Source organism: Maylandia zebra, linkage group LG12 (genome assembly GCF_041146795.1).
Source record: "Maylandia zebra isolate NMK-2024a linkage group LG12, Mzebra_GT3a, whole genome shotgun sequence".
In the NCBI taxonomy this organism is placed as follows: domain Eukaryota; kingdom Metazoa; phylum Chordata; class Actinopteri; order Cichliformes; family Cichlidae; genus Maylandia; species Maylandia zebra.
The window spans coordinates 8,998,193-9,019,070 of NC_135178.1; the positions used below are offsets into that span (position 1 = coordinate 8,998,193).

The following is a 20,878-nucleotide window of genomic DNA, read 5'->3' on the forward strand; positions in this document are numbered from 1 at the left end:
TGGCTTCACTCTAGGATCTATAGCTAATGTCCTACAACAGAGAAAGACGTCCAAATATTAAGACTGCATAAAGAGTTGGGGCAGCTTATACTGCCTTGCTTCTAAATAACTGTGCCTATGACAGATGTAATTCATTGGGTTTGTGGTTTATTGGATGTTTTCTGGCAGAAACTTCATAATTGGGCTTTACTGTAAACATCTCCACCCCCTTTCTGCCTGTGGGTGATGGGCTAAGATCTGTCTGTGGCAGATGGGGAAACAGGATTGTTTGGTATGTCGATGCACCATCCTGATTTGATTTATTGAAACAAGCTTTGGCTACTTCTTCCCACAGTGCAGAAACATTAAAACGTGTTGGTTAGCAGAAGTGGACACAGAAAATGACCTGTAGGTATCTCATATGGGCAGGGCTTGTCACTCTGTCCTAGGCTTCCTGCCAGTACTCCTTCAGCAGACAAAAACACACCTGGACACAGACACTGACTGTAAATCATTTCTACTGCTTCTTCTGCAGATAAATGCTGTAATGTGGGCTTTACTCCACATGAGGTCAGTGTTGTACTACTGCACAGGCTTTGGTTAAACAGTGCCTGGTGCAGTATTTAAACTGACCCCTACACTACAGGGATCCAGTGAGTCTTCAGTGCTACAGGGTTATTTTGCATGGTTTCTGATATAAATGCATTCTGACTGATCACCTTTATCCTGTAATTAAACTTTTCAATCATGCTGGCAGTCCTTAAACAAGTATTCTGTCCCTATCCACAGGACACAATGACTGACTGAATGAGTTGGCGACTGTGAATTAACATGAATCATATGTTATGACTTTCTCCCTCTCCTCATCTCCAACCTGTGGCAACAAATGGCTGCCCCTAAGTAAGCCCCTCCTTAGTTATGCAGCAGATTTCTTCATTGGAAAAGAGTTTTTCCTTCTCACAGTCACCAAGAGTTTACTTAAAGGGGGTCATCTGATTGCTGTTGGGTTTATTTTCTCTGTTATTGTAGGGTCTTTATGTTACAATATAAAACAGTCTTTCTATCGCCTGTTGTTTGGTGCTATATAAATAAAATTTATTTGAATCGAATTGACCTCACAGTCACCATATCTCAACCCAGCCTTATATTCTAATATCTGTTAAACACAGTAATGATGGTGCATCAAGGACAATGTGGCTTTAAGTAGCTTGCCAACAAACATTTTGACTCTACTCATGCCAGCCTACCTTTGAAATTGGTGGGCAACAACACTTCTCCCATAAGTGTTCCGTTAAGAACACACAAAGGATTCCCAGAAAATATCCTCCAACCATTACACCTCTACTAGCAGACTGGACCACTGATACAAGGCAGGATGTATCCATGCTGTTTACACCAGATGTGGACCCTGCCATCTCAGTGTTGCAGCAGAAATAGAGGCTCATCAGAGCAGGAAACATATTTTCAATCTTCTGCCGTCCAATTTTGGTGAGCCAGTGTAAATTGCTGCCTCACTTTTCTTGTTTTTGGCTGAGAGTGGAACAAACAACAATGCCCCGTTCAGTGTGCCTTATATCACCTTGTTTCCCATTCTGTCGCTTGGTTTGAACTTCAGCAGGTTTTCTTGATCATGTTATGCATAAATTGCTGCCATTTTATTGGCTGATTATATATTTGCAATAGCACACAGTTAAAGAAGTAGAGCTCATAAAGTAGCAGTTTAGTATATGTCAAGCAGCTCTCTGCACTGCAATAATCAAAACATCAAATGAGGTAATGTCTTTGGAAAAATCATGTTAATCTCTCCAATAGTTCACGAGAATCAATACCAAGAACCAGGAAGCTCTTGTGGTTGTGCTGTCTTTTCCTTGAAACCCACAGGTTGATTCCCCAGACATGGGTTAAGTCTAGTCCTAAACTATATATTTTTATTTTAAACTTTTTAAACTATAGCTAAATTGGGAAAATTAAAAATTTGAAGGTACCTTCACAACACTTACAAATGTTTAGTTATTTAACCCTTTAGCAACTAATCTAAAGTTATCTTACAATAAGTAATCTTACTATACCTACCCTAGCTACCTTTATGTCACCCACTGGTCTCTGAAGGCCTCTTTTAAATTCTGGGAACTAACGTTTCTGCCATTGCCATCATGGTTAGAAAAAGCAGATGCGACAAAGAAGGTTTGGTCCGACTCTCAAAGCAAAGGTGCATTAGCTAACAACTTGTGATTGACAGGTCGTTAGCTAATAAGTCTCCATTTTGCAAGATAATATGACGAAGATCTACAAAATAGATAACGTTTTAATTGAGCCCATAAACTCAGAAAGAGTTAACAGATCTGGGTCAAATCAGAAAGTTGTTTTCCCAGATATCTCCAAAGGTTGATTCTGTTCATCTGGACGTAGCGTTTTCAGTGGGAGAAACGTTTCGTCACTCATCCAAGTGACTTCTTCAGTCTCAGTTGACTGCAGGTTTCTCCAATCTTATAAAGAGTCAGTGGTCATTGATCAATGGTCATTAGAATTTGCATAATCATGATGAAGGAACTGACCTCCCAGCCCATTGTTCCTTCAGTGGGCTGGTTTCAGTCATTATGCAAATGTACTGTTTATAGTATTGGGGAAACCTGCAGTCAGCTGAGACTGAAGAAGTCACTTGGATGAGTGACGAAACGTTTCTCCCACAAAACGCTACGTCCAGATGAACAGAATCAACCTTTGGAGATTTACTTTACCTGGATGATTGAGAATGCATCAAGATGTTTTCCCATATACGTCTAAAATTACTCTAAGTGGTTTTGCTACCACAGCTATTGCCATCTGGGAGCCTTCAGATAGAATGCAGTTTTATTTTTCATACCCAGAAGCTACACCGATCTTTTATGCTGTCTACGACTACAAAATCAGGAGTTAGTCTTGCAAGTGTAGCTTATAGCCATTATCCAAGCGAGGCTCACTAACGTCTTATAAATGGAAATATTTAAGCCAAAATGTGCAGTCTGTCCACAAATTATCCACACACTTTTACAGTTTATTGTGTTGTAAATTTAATTGACTCTACACCCAACAACTCACAACAATAAAGGAAAAAATATAAGGTTATTGCAAATGTACTAAAAATCAAAGCTGAAATGTGAATCACGTCTGAGCGAAATGACACAGAACAGGAAAAAAGTCCATCTTATGCAGGGTGAATGCTGCCAAAGACAGCTGATTTTAGCAGACAGTCCAGTCTGTGGTTCAAAGTCACAAACTTTCCTGATACTTGGCTTTGGAACTGAACAGCAAGACAGCACTAAAAACTCGATATCCCACCGTGACAGGAAGAGTATTCCACAATCAGACATTGGTCTAAAAACACCAGATATCAGCAGTTTAAAAACCAAGAGGATTACATTAGCAAGGGGGTAACAAGGTCATTAATAAGAAAACACAATTACAAATGGTTGTGTATGCTCAGTTCAAGTATACTATTAGTATACATATATACATGTGGCTGTTCAACATGTAAAGTGTCCTCAGAAAACAGAGGACCAGTTTGATAGCACCATTAAAATAACACTGGATTCACACATTGTTGTACAAAAGAATAAAAGAGAAAAAAACATATCTGGAACAGACAAACAGGGAGGAATGCATTCTCTATTTGTTGTTAGAGGATCTGTGGTGCCACAGGATGGAGATCAGGTCTTCTGTTGCCTTATGAAGCCAGCATGTAAAGCAGCAAGACAAAATTTGACAGCATGTTACTGTAGAGCAGTCCTGTGATCCTCATGTTAAAAGAGTCCCACTGACTGGAAGCCTAAAAGCCACACTGGAGTTAAATATAAAATCAAATGTCTTAAAGTACTTTTTATTGTGATATTTGAATTTGCAGCTGATAGTTTTTGAATTGAAGGGAAAACATCCGATGCATGGTACCTGCAGATACAAGCTAACGACAGGAAGCAATCCATTTACACTAGCTTACAACAGAACACTGATAACATAACAGGACCAATGACATGGATTTGTGTTTCTACTATATCATGTTTTTCTGAAAAAAAAAAAACAACAACAACTTATAGGTGTAACTTGGAAAGAAACTTGTACTTTTAAACCAACATTTAGCACATCTCTGTTGCTAACAGGATTATAAAGTCAAACAAGACACATTTATACCACATAATGCCTGTCTCTTAAATATTTGCAAACTATCATGTGAAGCGTCAACAAAGGTCTATATATTAAAAGCTTATTAGCTAAACCAATTGGGAGCTTCCTGTATGTTTGACAAGCAGTTCTTCACTGCTCAGTCAATGCATCATCATAATAGCTTGAAAATGGTATGTGTTTGATTTAGCTGATGCAGCTAGAACGTGATGCAGTTAAAATGATTTCACTGGTTACATAAGACCCCAATCCCACAGGTGTAGACACCTGTTTGTATTTACTCCCCAAATGGTTGCAAGTATTTGCTGGTAGTTGCTGTGAAATTGAATGCTTAAGACCAATTTATGCAGCCCTAGAGACCAATCAGTGACTTTTTGCTAGCATACATGCTAGCAAAAAGTGTGTATTCCACAGCCAGTTGGTGTATGGTTACTGGATGTTGCTAGCGTGAAATTGGTTGCAAAAAAAGTATACAGTGCTACACTGAAAACTTCCTTGCTATTGCTTTGCTCACTAGCAGGTTGTCACAGTCAGCAGTAGTTAGCATGGAAATCAGCGACTTGTTTGGAAAAATTTACAAACTACTCTATAAGTTGTAGTGAAGCTGTGAAAACCGTGACACCAACCAGAAATGGAGACTGTTTACCTTTAAAGTAAACGTAGAAGTTGAAACATGTTGGTTTCAGTTGTAAGGTGGAACTTTTTTGCTGACCAACAGCCTCCCTGTGGTTCTGCAATGGACTTTTTGAAGTTTCACTAATGCAGAGTGGTTAGGTCACCAGTGTTTGCACTAAATCGGCATCTCAGCCAAATCAAAAGTAGGTTTACTGTAGCCAATACTTGCAGCCAATAACATTCAGTGACAGCTAGCAACCTCCAGTAACCACTTGCCTACTGGTTGATGAATGCATATTTTTCCTTACTCCTTGAGGTTGCCAGGGGGTCTCTAGACCTGTGTGACTGAGGCACATAATAATAATAGTAACACTGAAGGTTTACAATAAAAATAATTAAAAGGATTAGATTTTAAAGAGTTTTTTTTTAACTGTGTTTGTTTCACTTTAGAACATTTTTTTCGACAGTTTGTGGGTTCTTATGTTTTAACTTACTGTATAACCTGCACCTCATAGTAATATAAATGTGTACTGACTGCAGTACACGTTTGCAACACTTCAGCAACCTGGAAATTGTAAACCACTAGAGGGCAGCATAACAAGCTGATCAGAGGATCTTTAAGCTGGGCAGACACTGTGCGATTTTTGGCCCATTTTGAGCCGATTTTTCAGTCGTGCGACTGATTTTGGCCTTCATCGTGCGTCGTGCATCGTGTAGTATACGTGGGGTAACGACAAGCGATTAACACCTCACGACCAGCTCCCGATCATCAATCGCTTGGTCGTGAGGATTTCAAACACCGCAGCTTCTCACACTGCGCACGCGCAAACACAGATTTCGGTGAAAAAGACGGAGCAGCGCAGCAGTGAGTGCAGCGTGTGATCTGGACACAAGCGATGGAGGCACTTGTAGAACTTTGGAAAGCTCATCCGAGCCTTTTCGATGTGGCCTCACAAAATTATCACGATCACAACACAACAACCGTGAAAATAGTTGGATGGACATTGCTGCTCAATCACAGCTGCCCGATCAGTGTTTTTCATTAGCAATTTAGCAAAGTTGATGGTGGTGGTGTGCGTGTCTGTGTGAGTGAAAGACAGAGAGGGAGACTGAGCGACAGATTTTCTGTTAACCTTCATTTTTATGGATGCACAGTGTGAGCACTCAGGTCGCATCAGAGCATCGGGTCGTATAGTGTGAGACCTGCATCGTGACCTATGAACTTCTAACCCCTGCGAGTCAATCGCACAGTTTGAGCACGAGCTGAATCGCGCGACTGACAAAATCGTACAGTGTCTGCCCAGCTTTAGCCCAGCATAAGGTAATGTTGGCAGGCATACTAAATCAAAAGCCCCTATTAGAAGTAATTATTGCTTGCTGTAAATAGGAAATATAATATTCCTTTCTATATTTCTTTCAACATACTTTTATATGATCAGCTTCTTCAGAGACTTTTAGTGCTACTCTTCTATGAAATGTGACCACAATCTTGTCAGTGCAGTGTGCAGAGCTAAAATGGCTTTGGGCACTTTAAGGCACTTTAATACGTCACGTTTCAGCCATGGTAGATTAGTTTTCCAGCCGAACCAGGCAATTAGCACTTGTAATTGGTGATGAACGGGCTGTTTTGCTTTGCAGAAATTGCTTCTGCCACAGCTTAATTTGAAAAAAATTCCTCACTGAAGATGTGACGCTTAAATAACATTTGCAATAGGAAGCTTAGTTATCTGGGCTTCAGCATGTAAAAAACATTTCTGAAACTGCTAAAAAAAATGAATGGAATGAAAAATAGCCTGCATTTCCACACACAGGCTGCTGTGTTTGCTATTGATGATTCCTGTCAATCTTCAGGCAACCTGGCACAGACAAACCAAACTCTTCAGGGAGAGTTTCGGGGAAAAACACACACAGACATACACACAAAAGAAGTGCAGCAGGGTTCTTTTAAAAAGCTGCATTTCAAAGTAGGCAGACTCGTAATGACATTCCTCGATACTTCGCCTTGTGTAATACACCTGCCACTAACCTGCAGGTCTGTAAAAACAAGTTCTCTCTGTCACAGGGCATACAGAGAGTTTCACCGTTCTCTTGCTCTTAACCAGAGAGGTTGGAAGTGTTGTTAAAGTAGCTGCCTCTGCACGGACAGAAGGGGGAATCAAATATTCTGTCTGCCGGAGGGAAACGGGAGGGGAGAGGGTCAAAGAAAGCGACTGCCTCATGGATGAGGCGAGCGTAAAAACAGATGCTTTGACCAGGGCATGGCTGGTCAGAGGAATCCACGTAGATGAGATGTGTAGTGGTTGGTTGGCTTCAGCTGGTCTTTCTGCTGAAAGCATAGGCCAGTTAACTCCACTCCTCTGCTCTGTCTTTACCTGTGGGTCACCTGGTTGCTGTGGAGGCCCGGGAATGTCTGTTCCGTTTCACTGCTTAATGAGCCACCTAGAAGTTCAGCAGCAGAGACAGACAGTTACCACCTACACATTTTGTCCTTGTTTTACACTTGTAGAATCACTCACTCTAATTGTCAAGCATAGGAAATTGAAAAAATAAATAAAAAGAAGCTCACAGGGTACTCATTAGCATTCATGTGAAATAGCAGGGCAACTCATTAATGAAAGATTAAAATCTGAAACTGTTTAACAAGTTTAGTTAGTTGGTTAAAAAGTAAGTGTAGTAAACACTTTACCAAACGACAAAGAGCAGATATAGCCTTATCATCTTACCATTATGGCAGCTGTACATCCACACACGATGGCCATCATATCGACATCTGCATTTCGTGAAGTTATTGGTGTAGTCCGACTCTGGCACTTCGTAGTTTGGATTAATTATAATCTGCAAGAGGGAGGGCATGAATGAGACGCTATAGCTGCAGTTTGAAGCCATTGTATGAACAGCTGAATCTTGCTGAACTGTTGGTTCTCTAGCAAAAGAGCTAAAGGCGAGAAACATCACCTGGAAAATGTAATCCCCGGGTTTCAGATCAGTAATGTCGACCCACTGGCAGTCGATGTCATGCCTGTAGGTATCCCAGCAACCCACAGTAATACCCTGGTCTCCAAAGTTGGCACATTCATACCTCTTTTCAATACCTGCAATAACAAAATATAATAATATTTGTCATTGCTTATCGGGCATTGACAAACTGAAACTCATCTAGTTTCCCTCTGTCTTTACACACTATTACTATGCACCCCTCTTTAATCATTATCTATTATTAAACTCTGGCTTTCTCTCCTTGCCTTTTATCCTGTTTTGCTCTGCTCTCTTCTCTTTCATATTCCCAGAGGTTTCTTCCTGTTAAAAGGGAGTTTTTCCTCCCCATTGTCACCACGTGCTTGCAGGGGGCTGTGAGATTGTTGGAGTTTCATTCTACTATTGTAAGTTATAAAGGGTCTCGAGATGACTGTTAATCTGAATTGGCGTAATATAAATAAAAGTGTACTGGATTTTATTTAATTGAATTGAACTAAATCAGGCAACCTCAAATATATGGGTTCAATTTTAAAATTCCTGCTGAAAAACTGAAAGATCCTGGAAAAGCTCCTTACATCTTGGAGAACTGTGGAGCTGCTTAATAATTCTGAAATTAAAAGTCAACCTTTTCACCTTAGACAGTGTTAAGTCACCCTTTTCAGTAACCATATTGTTTAAAGGAGCTTTAAAAGTCCATTACTGAACATATAAGAATTAGTTTTCTGCCACATGTTTCAAAAGTGAAAAATTTATTTCCTTCCATAACTGAATTCCTTTTTCAGATCTTACCTTCATCACACTCTGAGTCCTCCAGGCAGAAACTTGCTTTGTGTCCTTCAGCCACTTTGGTTCCATTCAGGCTGAATAGGTCATAGATGGTGAACACCTCCATGCTATGATAATGCCTACACACAAAGACGGGAACATACTTTAGCCTTTAAAAGAAGACACTTGTTGTCATTTTAGCTCTAGTCTCAAGGGCACCGGCGTTCTTTAAATAATAAATAAATACATTTTTAAAAAAGCATCTCAACTAAATAGCACCTGTAAAAACAGCATGTCCCTTAGAAAGAGTCATTTCTTTCAGTGATTCTGACCGTCCTGATATACTGAAAGCTGAAGGCTGCCAACAGTCCACTGACTTTTTGCTTGTAGTTTTTAATGAAGGTGTAATTTATGTTTCTAAAGGGGATTTAGTAGGTGTATAAATCCAGTGCTTGTAACGAGAAAAGGTCTGACAGCCATCAGCATGAACCCTCTGAGGTCTTAGTCATCACAGGTGGTAATTCCTGACACTAACCCTGCATCTTGGAGAAAGCAAAAATGCACCTTTTGGGAAAACAGATGTTGAAATGAATTGTTCTTTCAAGACATGGAAGAACAATTTGATCAAAACAAAAAAAAAAAAAACATATTCCGATTGCCCGGGGTTAGTGATCAAGAATGCGATCACTTGATAAAATCTAGTATCAAACCTCCAAAACAGTGCTTGTACTTTCACTGACCTGTGACAGTCATGCCACACCCACGAGTGCTTGTCAGCTTTGGGTCGGAAGTCGGACTGGCCATTGTTGTGTATCTGGGAGGAGAAGCGCAGCAGGCGGCGGTAGGTGTTGGCAGGAACCTCGCTGGATGTGGAGGACAGGCAGTTTTCCTCATATGCACACTGCAGCATGAACATGGGCCGATCCTCCATGTAGGTGGTCTGCTCCACCACCTGAGGGTTCAGCACCAGGTCTGGTGCCGCTATAGATAGAAGTGAAAAATACATGCTGCTGAAACATTTTTAGGGACATACAGAAATTGTTCTAGCAGCTCTACGTCAAACTTATTTACATTTGTTGAATTAAAACTGAATGTGCAGATTGAAGGAGTAAAAGATTTTCAAGGCTCCAGTCAAAGTAGGTTTAAAAGTGGAAAGGCCAATTTATTTATTCCTTCATGATCAGGCTTTGTTGAGGCAAATTTTACACAGATAACATAATATGACTTTTCAGCACACTGCTCATTTCACTGTCTTACTCTCAGAGCAGGAGACCCCGGCAGCGTAGCGGCCGCCTCCTTTGGGGCAGCTGAGGTGGGCTCCATGGTGCAGGCAGTGGGACAGAGACATCTCAGTTCCAGAGCACCGAACGCCACTCATCACCACAGCATCAGCGCTCACCTCACCCGACCAGTACCAGGTCTCCTGTGGAAAAAGCACAGTTTACAGATCAGATGTAGCAGCCACAACCTCTCCATATATAGTACAGTATATAGTATGTATGTATATAGTGCATTGTATTTTATAAAAACCCTCCTAACTTGGTGGGCTGTCCCTATGACATGTTAATGCTGCTGAATCCCCTGCAGCAGGAATGCATTTAACTCCTCGTCAGCTTTCAAGTCAAGTCAGCTTTTTTGTATAGAACGTTTAAAAGACATTAAGTGTCATCCAAAGTGTTGAACAGAGGTACGATGTAGTTAAAATATCAAAAATAAATGAAGATGAAAGAAATCTATATAAACATCCATACACTTATATACAAATACCTATACAAGCATACATGTACACATACATACATATATTTACAAAAAACAAACAAGATAACTAAGACAGAACAGACCAGGTTTCAAAGTGATCTGAAAGCCTGTGAAAATAGGAAGGTCTTGAAGTTCGATTTGAAGATTTCCAAAGAGAAGGAGGACTTTATAAAAGACTCGGAGAAATGACAGAGAAAGTATCCCTGTATCCTTTAGATTTTAATTGGGAGCGTGGGACCAGTAAAAGCATCCGATGGGAGGACCAGAGAGTTCGAGCGGGTAAGTGCAGGCTAAAGATCTTAAATGTAACCTGGAGCAGAAGTTTTCATGGGCATAATTATCATGATAATTTGGGGCTTTTAATGATTTCTTTTAATTTTTTTTCTCCCCTGCCCAGGTTGGAATGATTAATAGTGTACATCTGTACTGACTCTGAAAAAGAAGAAACAACGCACACATTTGAGTTGATTTTGGAGTATATAAGGCCAGGGCCTCTTGTTATTGATCATGATTGACTACAACTAGTAGTTTTTCTTTGGCAGCATAAAAATGATTTATTTGACAGCACTCACTAAATTGACCAATACTCAGAACAATGAGAAAATGTGACATTTGCCCAACAGTTTTCAAAAGCAAAAATGTACTTTTAAGTAATCAAATTTAGTTAATCCAAGTCATTCTGAAAAAGAAAACCCTTACCCTAGCCTGGGAGGGGTTATACTTCAATTATCACAGAAAACAACACTGCAGGTTTAGTTGCTTGTGCTTGTGGACTTTCAGGTTCTGGTTATGAATGAACTAATCCTAGGGGACTGATACACATCAGAAAATGTTTAATAATGTCTTTACGTTTCTCATTTAGTTATTATTTTTCAAGTTCTGTTTTACTTTAGTACTTACTTATTTTTAGTGTCTCACATTTGGTTTTACTTCCCCTCCTGTCTCATTGAATAAAGTGTCCACTGCTGTGTCTTGTTTTCACTAGCTGTGTCCACTTCCCCTGACTGCCCTTCTGTGTCTATATAGTGTTGACTTCCCCTCAGTCCCTTGTGTCAGTCTCTGTTAACCTCAATGTCTTCAGCCAGTTATGGATTTGGCTTTTTCTGCAGCCAAAATAATTGCTTGCTCTTGGTTTAGTTTGTGATGATTTTCCATATTGTAGCGTTTTATTACCTGTTTGTCTGTTTTTTTGTCAAAAAGCGCAACTTAAAAGTTAAAGCTCTGTCTTATGAGCTCTTATGTATCTCTAATGTATCGTTACACTGACAGATGATGAAAAAAGCTGCACAGCATGTAATACAGTAAATGGATTCCTGTTACAGCTGAGAGTCCTTCAAACTCCTGCCGGAAGGCAAACACCTTATAATCATACGCTCTTCATTTCATGGCTGTGCAAACACTTTCATAAAGCTGTTAGCACAAAGCCCCTCAGCCTCCTTATCTGCTCCTACTATTACCCTGCTGCACTGTAAACAGTGTTTTGGGCCGCCCCCCAGTTCACACCCAGGCCTCTCACTCCTAACGTCTTACATGTGTCTGTGTTTATTAAAAAAAATAGAAGGCTGTGCATATACACAGAGCCACCGGACAGTGGCATGCATGGAAGTATGTAGCTGATATATTTAATCTATTTTTTTTTTTTATCAAAATGAAAAAATAAATTAAGTCAAATATTTTTGCACAGTCAAATAAAAAAAATACAAATTTAAAATGCATAAATACCTAAAATTTAAAAAAGAAATGCAATAGCCTCAAATTGTTAAAAAGATTTTCCATTTTCAAATTAGCAGACAATGTGCAGCCCTGAAGTTGACCAGATAAAAAACAAGAAATATTCATATTTTTTCAACAGTTGAAATGATAATGAAGCTTAAAGTTTCGATTGGAAGCAAACAAATTTATTTATTAATTAGTGTTGTTCCAGTCTTCTGCTTGGAGTGAAAATTACTTGTAATTACAGTCATTTGGATTGTTGAACCATAAAAATAAAAATACAACTACAATTTAAAATGAACAGCACAACATTCAAACCTACTCATAGCCCAAATTTTAATTTTATAAACTTATTTTGTATTGTCTACATATAGACTACTCTTCCTATAACTCCCACCCTGGAAGGATAGATACATGCTAGTAAAAGCCGGTAAACAGTTAGCCTTAACATTTGTGCAGAAGCTATCAGCTAGCTGATTTGTCACATGTGTATTTAGAATGAAACATGAGACATGGCATAGAAACTGAACATTTAACAGTGTTTCCTGAAAACCCTCTCCTGTCTGATCATTTCCTGAGAACAAAATAAGAACAACCCCAGGTTTCTCTTCAGCACTGTAGCCAGGCTGACAAAAAGTCAGAGCTCTTTTGAGCCAACCATCCCTTTAACGTTAACTAGTAATGACTTCATGAATTTCTTCACAAAATTTTTTTTAATCATTAGAGAAAAAATTACCAATAACCATCCCATCAATTGTACTAAAAGTACCATTGATGTTAAGTTAGACTCTTTTTCTCCAATTGATCTTTCTGAGTTAACTTCAATAATTACACTCAACAAAAATATAAACGCAACACCTTTGTTACTGCTCCCATTCCCCATGGGATGGACGTAGAGACCTGAAATTCATTCCAGATACACAATATAACCATCCCTCCCAAACAGTGGTCACAAATCAGTCCAAATGTGTGGTAGTGGGCACATCTGCTATATTGAGATAATCCATCCCACCTCACAGGTGTGTAGGGTTGCCAACCGTCCCTTAAAATACGGAATCGTCCCGTATTTCGAAACAAAAGTACACGTCCCGTATTGAGCTAATAAGGGACGCACTTTGTCCCGTAATACAGTGAGAATCAAAAGTAGTCTATAACTTTTAATGGAATTAACGCTTTGTTTGAAAACATAATTCCCAGCCCCTCTCCTGCTTTGTGACCAATGAGCTGACAGCACACTTACGAGTATGACAATTCAGATTACCACTCATCTCATTGGTCGAGGAAAGGTCGCTTACGGAGAAAATACCGGAAGACAACAAATGACCACAACAAGAAGCATGGCCAACAGGGAAACAAACGCAGACACTGCGGTGCAAGTCTCGGACGACAGTACACCTAAAGCTGGGCAGACACTGTGCGATTTTTTTCAGTCACGTTATTCAGCTCCTGCTCAAACTGCACGATTGACTCGCAGTTGGTAGGTCACGATGCAGGTCTCACACTATACCGCCCGATGCTCTGATGCGACCTGAGTGCTCACACTGTGCCTCCATAAAATGAAGGTTATAACAGAAAATCTGTCGCGCTCTCTCTCTCAGTCTTACACTCACACAGACACACACACCACCACCATCAACTTTGCTAAATTGCTAATGAAAAACATTGATCGGGCAGCTGTGATTTAGCAGCGATGTAGATCCAACTATTTTCACGGTTGTTGTGGTCGTGATAATTTTGTGATGCCACATCGAAAAGGCTCGGATGAGCTTTCCAGGGTTCTCCAAGTTGTGCCTCCATCGCTTGTGTCCAGATCACACGCTGCACAGCCGTGCTGCTCCGTCTTTTTCACCGACGTTTACGTGTTTGCGCGTGAGCAGTGTGAGCGGCTGTGGTGAGACCCTCACGAGCGATTGATGATCGGGAGCTGGTCGTGAGGTGTTAATCACTTCTCGTTACCCCACGTATACTACACGATGAAGGCCAAAATCGGTCCGATCACTCAAAAATCGGCTCAAAATGGGCCTAAAACCGCACAGTGTGAGCCCAGCGTTAGAGCAGCAATGTTTGTTCCCCTCAGAGAAAGGGAAGAATGGGAAAAGGAAAACACCTGGCTGGAAAAAGTTAATATGGGCATGTGCAGTGAATATCAGCGCTATGTGGCCAGAAGTGTGATAATATAATTTATTTTGTGTAATAAACAACTGCAAGAATAGATGATTACAACAAATAGATGACTAATACATAAAAGTAATACATAGATGAATAATGATGATGAGTTAAGATGCGTAATCATGGGAGCAAGTGGGTTTACAAACGGGAGCAGCTGATTAGCATTAGAAAAGCTGAAATAATACCTCAACTGAAGCCAATTGTACTAAATGCACTAAATGTGCACTGTTACAAGAATGTTTTTCTTTCTATTATTTTCTATTATTTTAAGTTAAGCAGGACAGAGTTCTTTTAAAGAAAGATTTACTTATATTCTCAAAAGTTAAGCATGACAGGCTTCTGTTTAAGAAGGAGACCTGTTTTATGTGTTAATGTTGCCATTTTGAGCTAAAAATAAATGGCTAAATGATCATTTGTTTCACATGTGTTCATATCACAAAGAATACACATCTACTTAAATCAAATTCAAGTCAAATGGTTAAAAAAATAATTTCACACACAAAAAAAGAGCTAGAAAATTCACCACACTGGGAAGGGTGAAGACAATTGGGTCGCCCGGCCCTGGCCACGAGGTGTCCCTTATTTATTTTTCAGGGAGTTGGCAACCCTACAGGTGTGCCACATCAGGATGCTGATCTGACATCATGAGTAGTGCACAGGTGTACCTCAGACTGCCCACAACAAAAGGCCACCCTGGAATGTGCAGTTTTGTCTCACAGCAAAATGCCACAGATGCCACAAGCAACGAGGGAGCGTGCAATTGGCATGCTGACAGCAGGAATGTCAACCAGATCTGTCGCCCGTGCATTGAATGTTCATTTCTCAACCATAAGCCGTCTCCACAGGCGTTTCAGAGAATATGGCAGCACATCCAACCGGCCTCACAACCGCAGACCTCGTGTAACCACATCCAGCAGGTTCACCTCCAAGATCGTCTGAGACCAGCCACCCAGACAGCTGCTGGAACAACAACAACAATTTCTGCACAAACTGTCAGAAACCGTCTCAGGGACGCTCAACTGCATGCCCGTCGTCCTCATCGGGGTCTTGACCTGACTCCAGCTCGTCGCCGTAACAGACTTGTGTGGGCAAATGCTCACATTCGATGGCGTCTGGCACGTTGGAGAGGTGTACGCTTCACAGATGAATCATGGTTCACATTGTTCAGGGCAGATGGCAGCTGAGAATGTCCCAGTTCTTGCATGGCCAGCATACTCACCGGACATGTCACCCATTGAGCATGTTCGGGATGTGCTTGACCGGCGTATACGACAGCGTGTGCCAGTTCCCACGAATATCCAACAACCTCGCACAGCCATTGAAGTGGAGTGGACCAACATTCCACAGGCCACAATTGACAATCTGATAGACTCCATGCGACGATGTGTTGCACTGCATGAGGCAAATGGTGGTCACACCAGATACTGACCGGTTCTGGGTCCCCAGACCCCCAATAGCGCAAAAAACTGCACATTCCAGGGTGGCCTTTTGTTGTGGGCAGTCTGAGGTACACCTGTGCACTACTCATGATGTCAGATCAGCATCCTGATGTGGCACACCTGTGAGGTGGGATGGATTATCTCAATATAGCAGATGTGCCCACTACCACACATTTGGACTGATTTGTGACCACTGTTTGGGAGGGATGGTTATATTGTGTATCTGGAATGAATTTTAGGTCTCTACGTCCATCCCATGGGGAATGGGAGCAAAAACAAAAGTGTTGCTTTTATATTTTTGTTGAGTGTACTTCCTCCAAACCATCAACATGTCTTTTAGACCCCATTCCTACAAAACTGCTCAAAGAAGTCCTGCCGTTAATTCATCCTTCGATCTTAAATATGATCAACCTATCTCTAATGATCGGCTATGTACCACAGGCCTTCAAGCTGGCTGTAGTTAAACCTTTACTCAAAAAGCATCTCTAGACCCAGCAGTCTTAGCTAATTATAGGCCAATCTCCAACCTTCCTTTCATATCAAAAATCCTTGAAAGAGTAGTTGTCAAACAGCTAACTGATCATCTGCAGAGGAGTGGTTTATTTGAAGAGTTTCAGTCAGGTTTCAGAGTTCATCACAGCACAGAAACAGCTTTAGTGAAGGTTACAAATGATCTTCTTATGGCCTCTGACAGTCGACTCATCTCTGTGCTTGTCCTGCTAGACCTTAGTGCAGCATTCGATACTGTTGACCATAATATTCTATTAGAGCAATTAGAACATGCTGTAGGTATTACAGGTACTGCACTGCACTGGTTTGTATCATATCTATCTAATAGAATCCAATTTGTGCATGTAAATGGAGAGTCCTCTTCACACACTGAGGTTAATTATGGAGTTCCACAGGGTTCAGTGCTAGGACCAATTCGGTTTACACTATACATGCTTCCCCTAGGCAGCATCATTAGAAGACATAGCATACATTTCCACTGCTATGCAGATGACACCCAGCTCTATCTATCTATGAAGCCAGATAACACACATCAATTAGTTAAACTGCAGGAATGTCTTAAAGACATAAAGACCTGGATGGCCGCTAACTTTCTGCTTCTTAATTCAGATAAAACTGAGGTCAGTTTTCAGGCCCCTCTTCTGTGGAACCAGCTTCCAGTTTGGATTTGGGAGACAGACACTATCTCTACCTTCAAGACTAGGCTTAAAACTTTCCTTTTTGTTAAAGCATATAGTTAGGGCTGGACCAGGTGACCCTGAATCCTCCCTTAGTTATGCTGCAATAGATGTAGGCTGCCGGGGATTCCCATGATGCATTGAGTTTTTCCTTTCCAGTCACCTTTCTCACTCACTTTGTGTTAATAGACCTCTCTGCATTGAATCATATCTGTTATTAATCCCTGTCTCTCTTCCACAGCATGTCTTTATCCTGTCTTCCTTCTCTCACCCCAACCAATAGCAGCTGATGGCCCCGCCCCTCCCTGAGCCTGGTTCTGCTGGAGGTTTCTTCCTGTTAAAAGCGAGTTTTTCCTTCCCACTGTCGCCAAAGTGCTTGCTCATAGGGGGTCATATGATTGTTGGGTTTTTCTCTGTATGTATTATTGTACGATCTACTGTAGAATATAAAGCGCCTTGAGGTGACTGCTGTTGTGATTTGGCACTATATAAATAAAATTGAATTGAATTGAACTGTGAATGTACAAAACAATGAACCTACAGTCTCTTTAATATTATATATGTAGATGAAATGTAATTACTACATGACTAAAAAGTCTCAGGAATTTATGTCACATAACCCTAACAGCTGAGTTTCCAGACTCGACAGCTAATTCTGATCATAATATACACCAAACAAAGTTCACTGACAGCCAACTGATGCAAACAGTGATTTAACAACTGACAGTTCCTTTTCTGTACTGGACCTTTCAGTCCATACAAAATAAAAGCAGAATTTTTAGTTTTTCTGCGCTGTTGGATTGTGGAAGCCCAAACACTCATGATTTGGCTGTAGGTATTCTAGTTCTCTCTGCTGTCTAGAGAGCAAACTTCTTAAAAAAAAAAAAAAAAAAAAAAAAGGAAAAAGAAAGACTCCTAAAACAAGTGGAAAGTTTCTTCTTTGTGTCATAGTACATTTTGTATCCCATTTTCCACTGGCAGCACAAGCTATTTGCTGGAAGCTGCTTTCAGTGCTCTGTCGATACATTATTGCTGAGTTAGCTTTGTTCCTTGGATGTGGGTATATATATATACACACTTTATTTCACAGGCCCTATACATACAGCAATTTCTTATCATTTACTCAAAAGAAAGTAAAACACATCTGTGAATTTATTGGTGGTGTTAATTAACAGAAATGCAGAGACTGTGTTAAATTTGTACCAGCCTGATTTATGCTATCCAATTAACTACTAGAATAACCAAGAGGCTTTGAGTTGCTGCACAGCAGGTCAACTGAACATGTTTAAAAAAGGAAGAGTTCTAAAGAGAATAACAGTGGACTTTCAATAATGAATTACAAATGCAGCACCTATTCATGACTTTAAATGAAGCAGCACTTTCAAAGAAATCATCCACTTTGAGGAAATCAGCCCAACAAACTAAACTCACATAGCTTTGTCTCTTTTAACTAGCTTTTTGTGGAAAATGTCTATTGGGTCATTTTCTATAAACTATAAGCTAAAGATGAAGAGTCCACGGAGATCTGTGGAGAGGTTGTGCTCAGATTCGTACAGTCTGGCTATAAGAACACAAAATTTGTTGGTTTACATTTTAGACATCTAAAGATTTTCACACACCCAGGCAAACTGATTCCCACCCCCTGGCTGCTGTGACTCATACCTGGAAAGCATTGCTGGCAAAGCCCAGACCCAGCTGTCTACAGACAACCATGGCTTCCATGGTTCTCCAGCCCTCGCTGCACACCGTCCCCCACACCAGAGAGCCATTTCTCTCCACCAGCACCTCCACACGGCCTTCATACGGGTTACGACCTCCACTCAGACGCAGCTGTGGGTGTGGAAAAAAACAACACAGGACTGTTGATGATCATCAGTGCTCTTGGAAGGGACACATTTACAGTGCTTGTTGCCATTAAATGCAAAATGAATACAGATTTAATCAAGATTTCACTGGTACACCTCTACTGCACCATGTACACTTCACACATACTTTTGTATGTAGTAATGTTCCTCTGAGAGGTCTAAGTCATGACTTAACCTGGGTTCACTCCTGTTCATCCTGTAAACACTTTCTGGCTGAATTTGAGGCAATTTCTGTACAATGAGATTAATCAGCTCTGCGTTGTATCAGGTAAACATCTACGTACTTTCAGAAATGACGTTTTCATATTGTAAAAATTGCAGTGTGTCAAGCATTGCATTGCAACACATGTTAGCACAAACTAAAGAACACTTAAAGTATTCATGTTATTATGTTATACAGGAACTCCAGTTCTAGTCTACTGGACGAACTGCTGAGTTGCACTGTGAACTCATTTCCTAGAGCAGCTGTGTTAACCAGTATTTGGCTATAGTGAAATGGAAACCAACCCTTTCCTGGAAGCCCATTTTTGGGACATTACATCTGACGGCTGCATCCTCCTCATGGCTACAACCCAGAGCCTCCTTATTGAACGAACACTCAGTTATGGACTTCTCAAATCCTGAACACTCCACCTCATTCATATGCACTGGGCCCATACCTGAAAAATGCACACAAAGAAGCAGATTCAGTTTGAATTCCACTGAAGGTGACTGAGGGAACACAAATCTGTATGTTGGGTCTTGTTACATATCATTAAAAAACACAATTCTGGTGTAATAAAAAAAAATCTAAAATTCAAAGCTTCAAAGAAAAACATGTTTTCTTTCCTAGAGTGAGGCACCTACATGCTAAATATGAGGTCAGAGTCAAAAGTTAATTAGTTTAGCATTATGGCAAGAAACTAGGAGAAAACAGGAAAAACAGGAAGTAGGAATTAGCATCTATCAGGAAGCTGGTGCAGAAGGTTTTCAGTCTATTGCAATTTATAGTGTAATAAATTGCATTTTAAAATATAAGCTTAGTAACCCATCATGTTTCCTGTTTGCTTTTTACAGTCTTCTAGGTGTGTCCTGAACTTTATGTCCACCTGTTGTAAACTGAATGAATTAAACATTTTTAATTGTTGTTTAGTTTAATTATTGTCCATTGTTCTCCAATGGAACAATTGGCCATGGAAAGATAGGGTCGGGGTTCAGAGCTCAGCAAGGTTAAATATCTGAGGATCTTGTTCTGTGTCCCAACCCTCATTATCTCTGGTTACAGGGGCACCTCTAGAATTATTTCGTAGAGGTGGCTATATGGGGGTTACTGAAAATATTGTGGTGGCACACTAAAACCAGAATTTCCAGTTTTATTATGCTGTCGTCAAATATAGGTTAGTTGAAAATTATGGCAAAAAAAGGGAAAGAAAAGAATGATATGCCGAGTTAATTTCCTGCTATTAATCACTGAAAATAGGTACATATGAAAAACAAATACGATTTTGAAATCCATAATGATCAGTTTTGATTGATTGGATTGTATAAGAGTTTGAACTGTTGCCTGTCTATGTTGGCTCTGAGATGCACCAGTGATCTCTCCATGGATTGGCACCAGTTTTTCTGCAAACTTATTACATTGTTACACACATAGGTGGCAGGGCTCGGCCTTACGTATGTGTAAGAGCTTAGACATCTTGAGGAGAGCTGCTGCTCCTTGCTGTAGAAAGGAGAAAGCTGAAGCATTGCAGTAGGAGACCCAGAGTATGCCCAAAACTCGTTGGGGTGATTATAGATCAAATTTAACGTGGTAGCACATCACGATCCAAGAAGAGGAATAAAAAAAAAACAACAAAAAAAAAAACACTGGACCTCTCTGTGACCCTGCTGTTACTGTGACATAACACAATAAAATGAAGAAAATGGATGGATGGACATAATCATGTTCTACCAAACAGTGATATTGTAACACTGTGAGGTCTAATGCTTCATCGGTGAAGACAACAACCCTACAGCTTCCACAACATGCTGTGTTGGTCAAACCCTTAACCTGTGTTTTGAAGAAAAGCAAAAAAGGCTTTTTGTAAAAAACAGTCAGTTAATAGCATCTGTTAGAATATCTCCTGATAGGCAAGACGTGGAAGAACAACGTTTTAAAGAAACAAAAAAATAGATATTCACTGATGATGACTTAAACCACTGAGGGTTAGAGAGTTTCTGTTTGTCCTCTTTCTTCCATGAAGTATGGAAGAAGTTTTAGAACCACTAAAACCCATCA

The 20,878-nt window shown here is 40.3% G+C and overlaps 1 protein-coding gene across 2 annotated transcripts in view; it reads right to left on the reverse strand.

The window, feature by feature from the left end:
- Window positions 1-2,992: 2,992 nt before the first annotated feature.
- Window positions 2,993-20,878, reverse strand: part of loxl2b (lysyl oxidase-like 2b) — a 51,522-nt gene continuing 33,636 nt past the window's right edge. For both annotated transcript variants that reach the window (XM_004565802.6, XM_076890660.1), the window contains 8 exons: window positions 19,129-19,280; window positions 18,419-18,586; window positions 9,748-9,913; window positions 9,231-9,471; window positions 8,515-8,630; window positions 7,705-7,841; window positions 7,473-7,584; window positions 2,993-7,188 (listed from right to left, as the gene is read on the reverse strand). In XM_004565802.6, coding sequence (XP_004565859.1) covers window positions 7,118-7,188; window positions 7,473-7,584; window positions 7,705-7,841; window positions 8,515-8,630; window positions 9,231-9,471; window positions 9,748-9,913; window positions 18,419-18,586; window positions 19,129-19,280 — 1,163 coding nt within the window. In that variant the 3' untranslated portion in view covers window positions 2,993-7,117. The remainder of the gene's footprint in view (window positions 7,189-7,472; window positions 7,585-7,704; window positions 7,842-8,514; window positions 8,631-9,230; window positions 9,472-9,747; window positions 9,914-18,418; window positions 18,587-19,128; window positions 19,281-20,878) is intronic.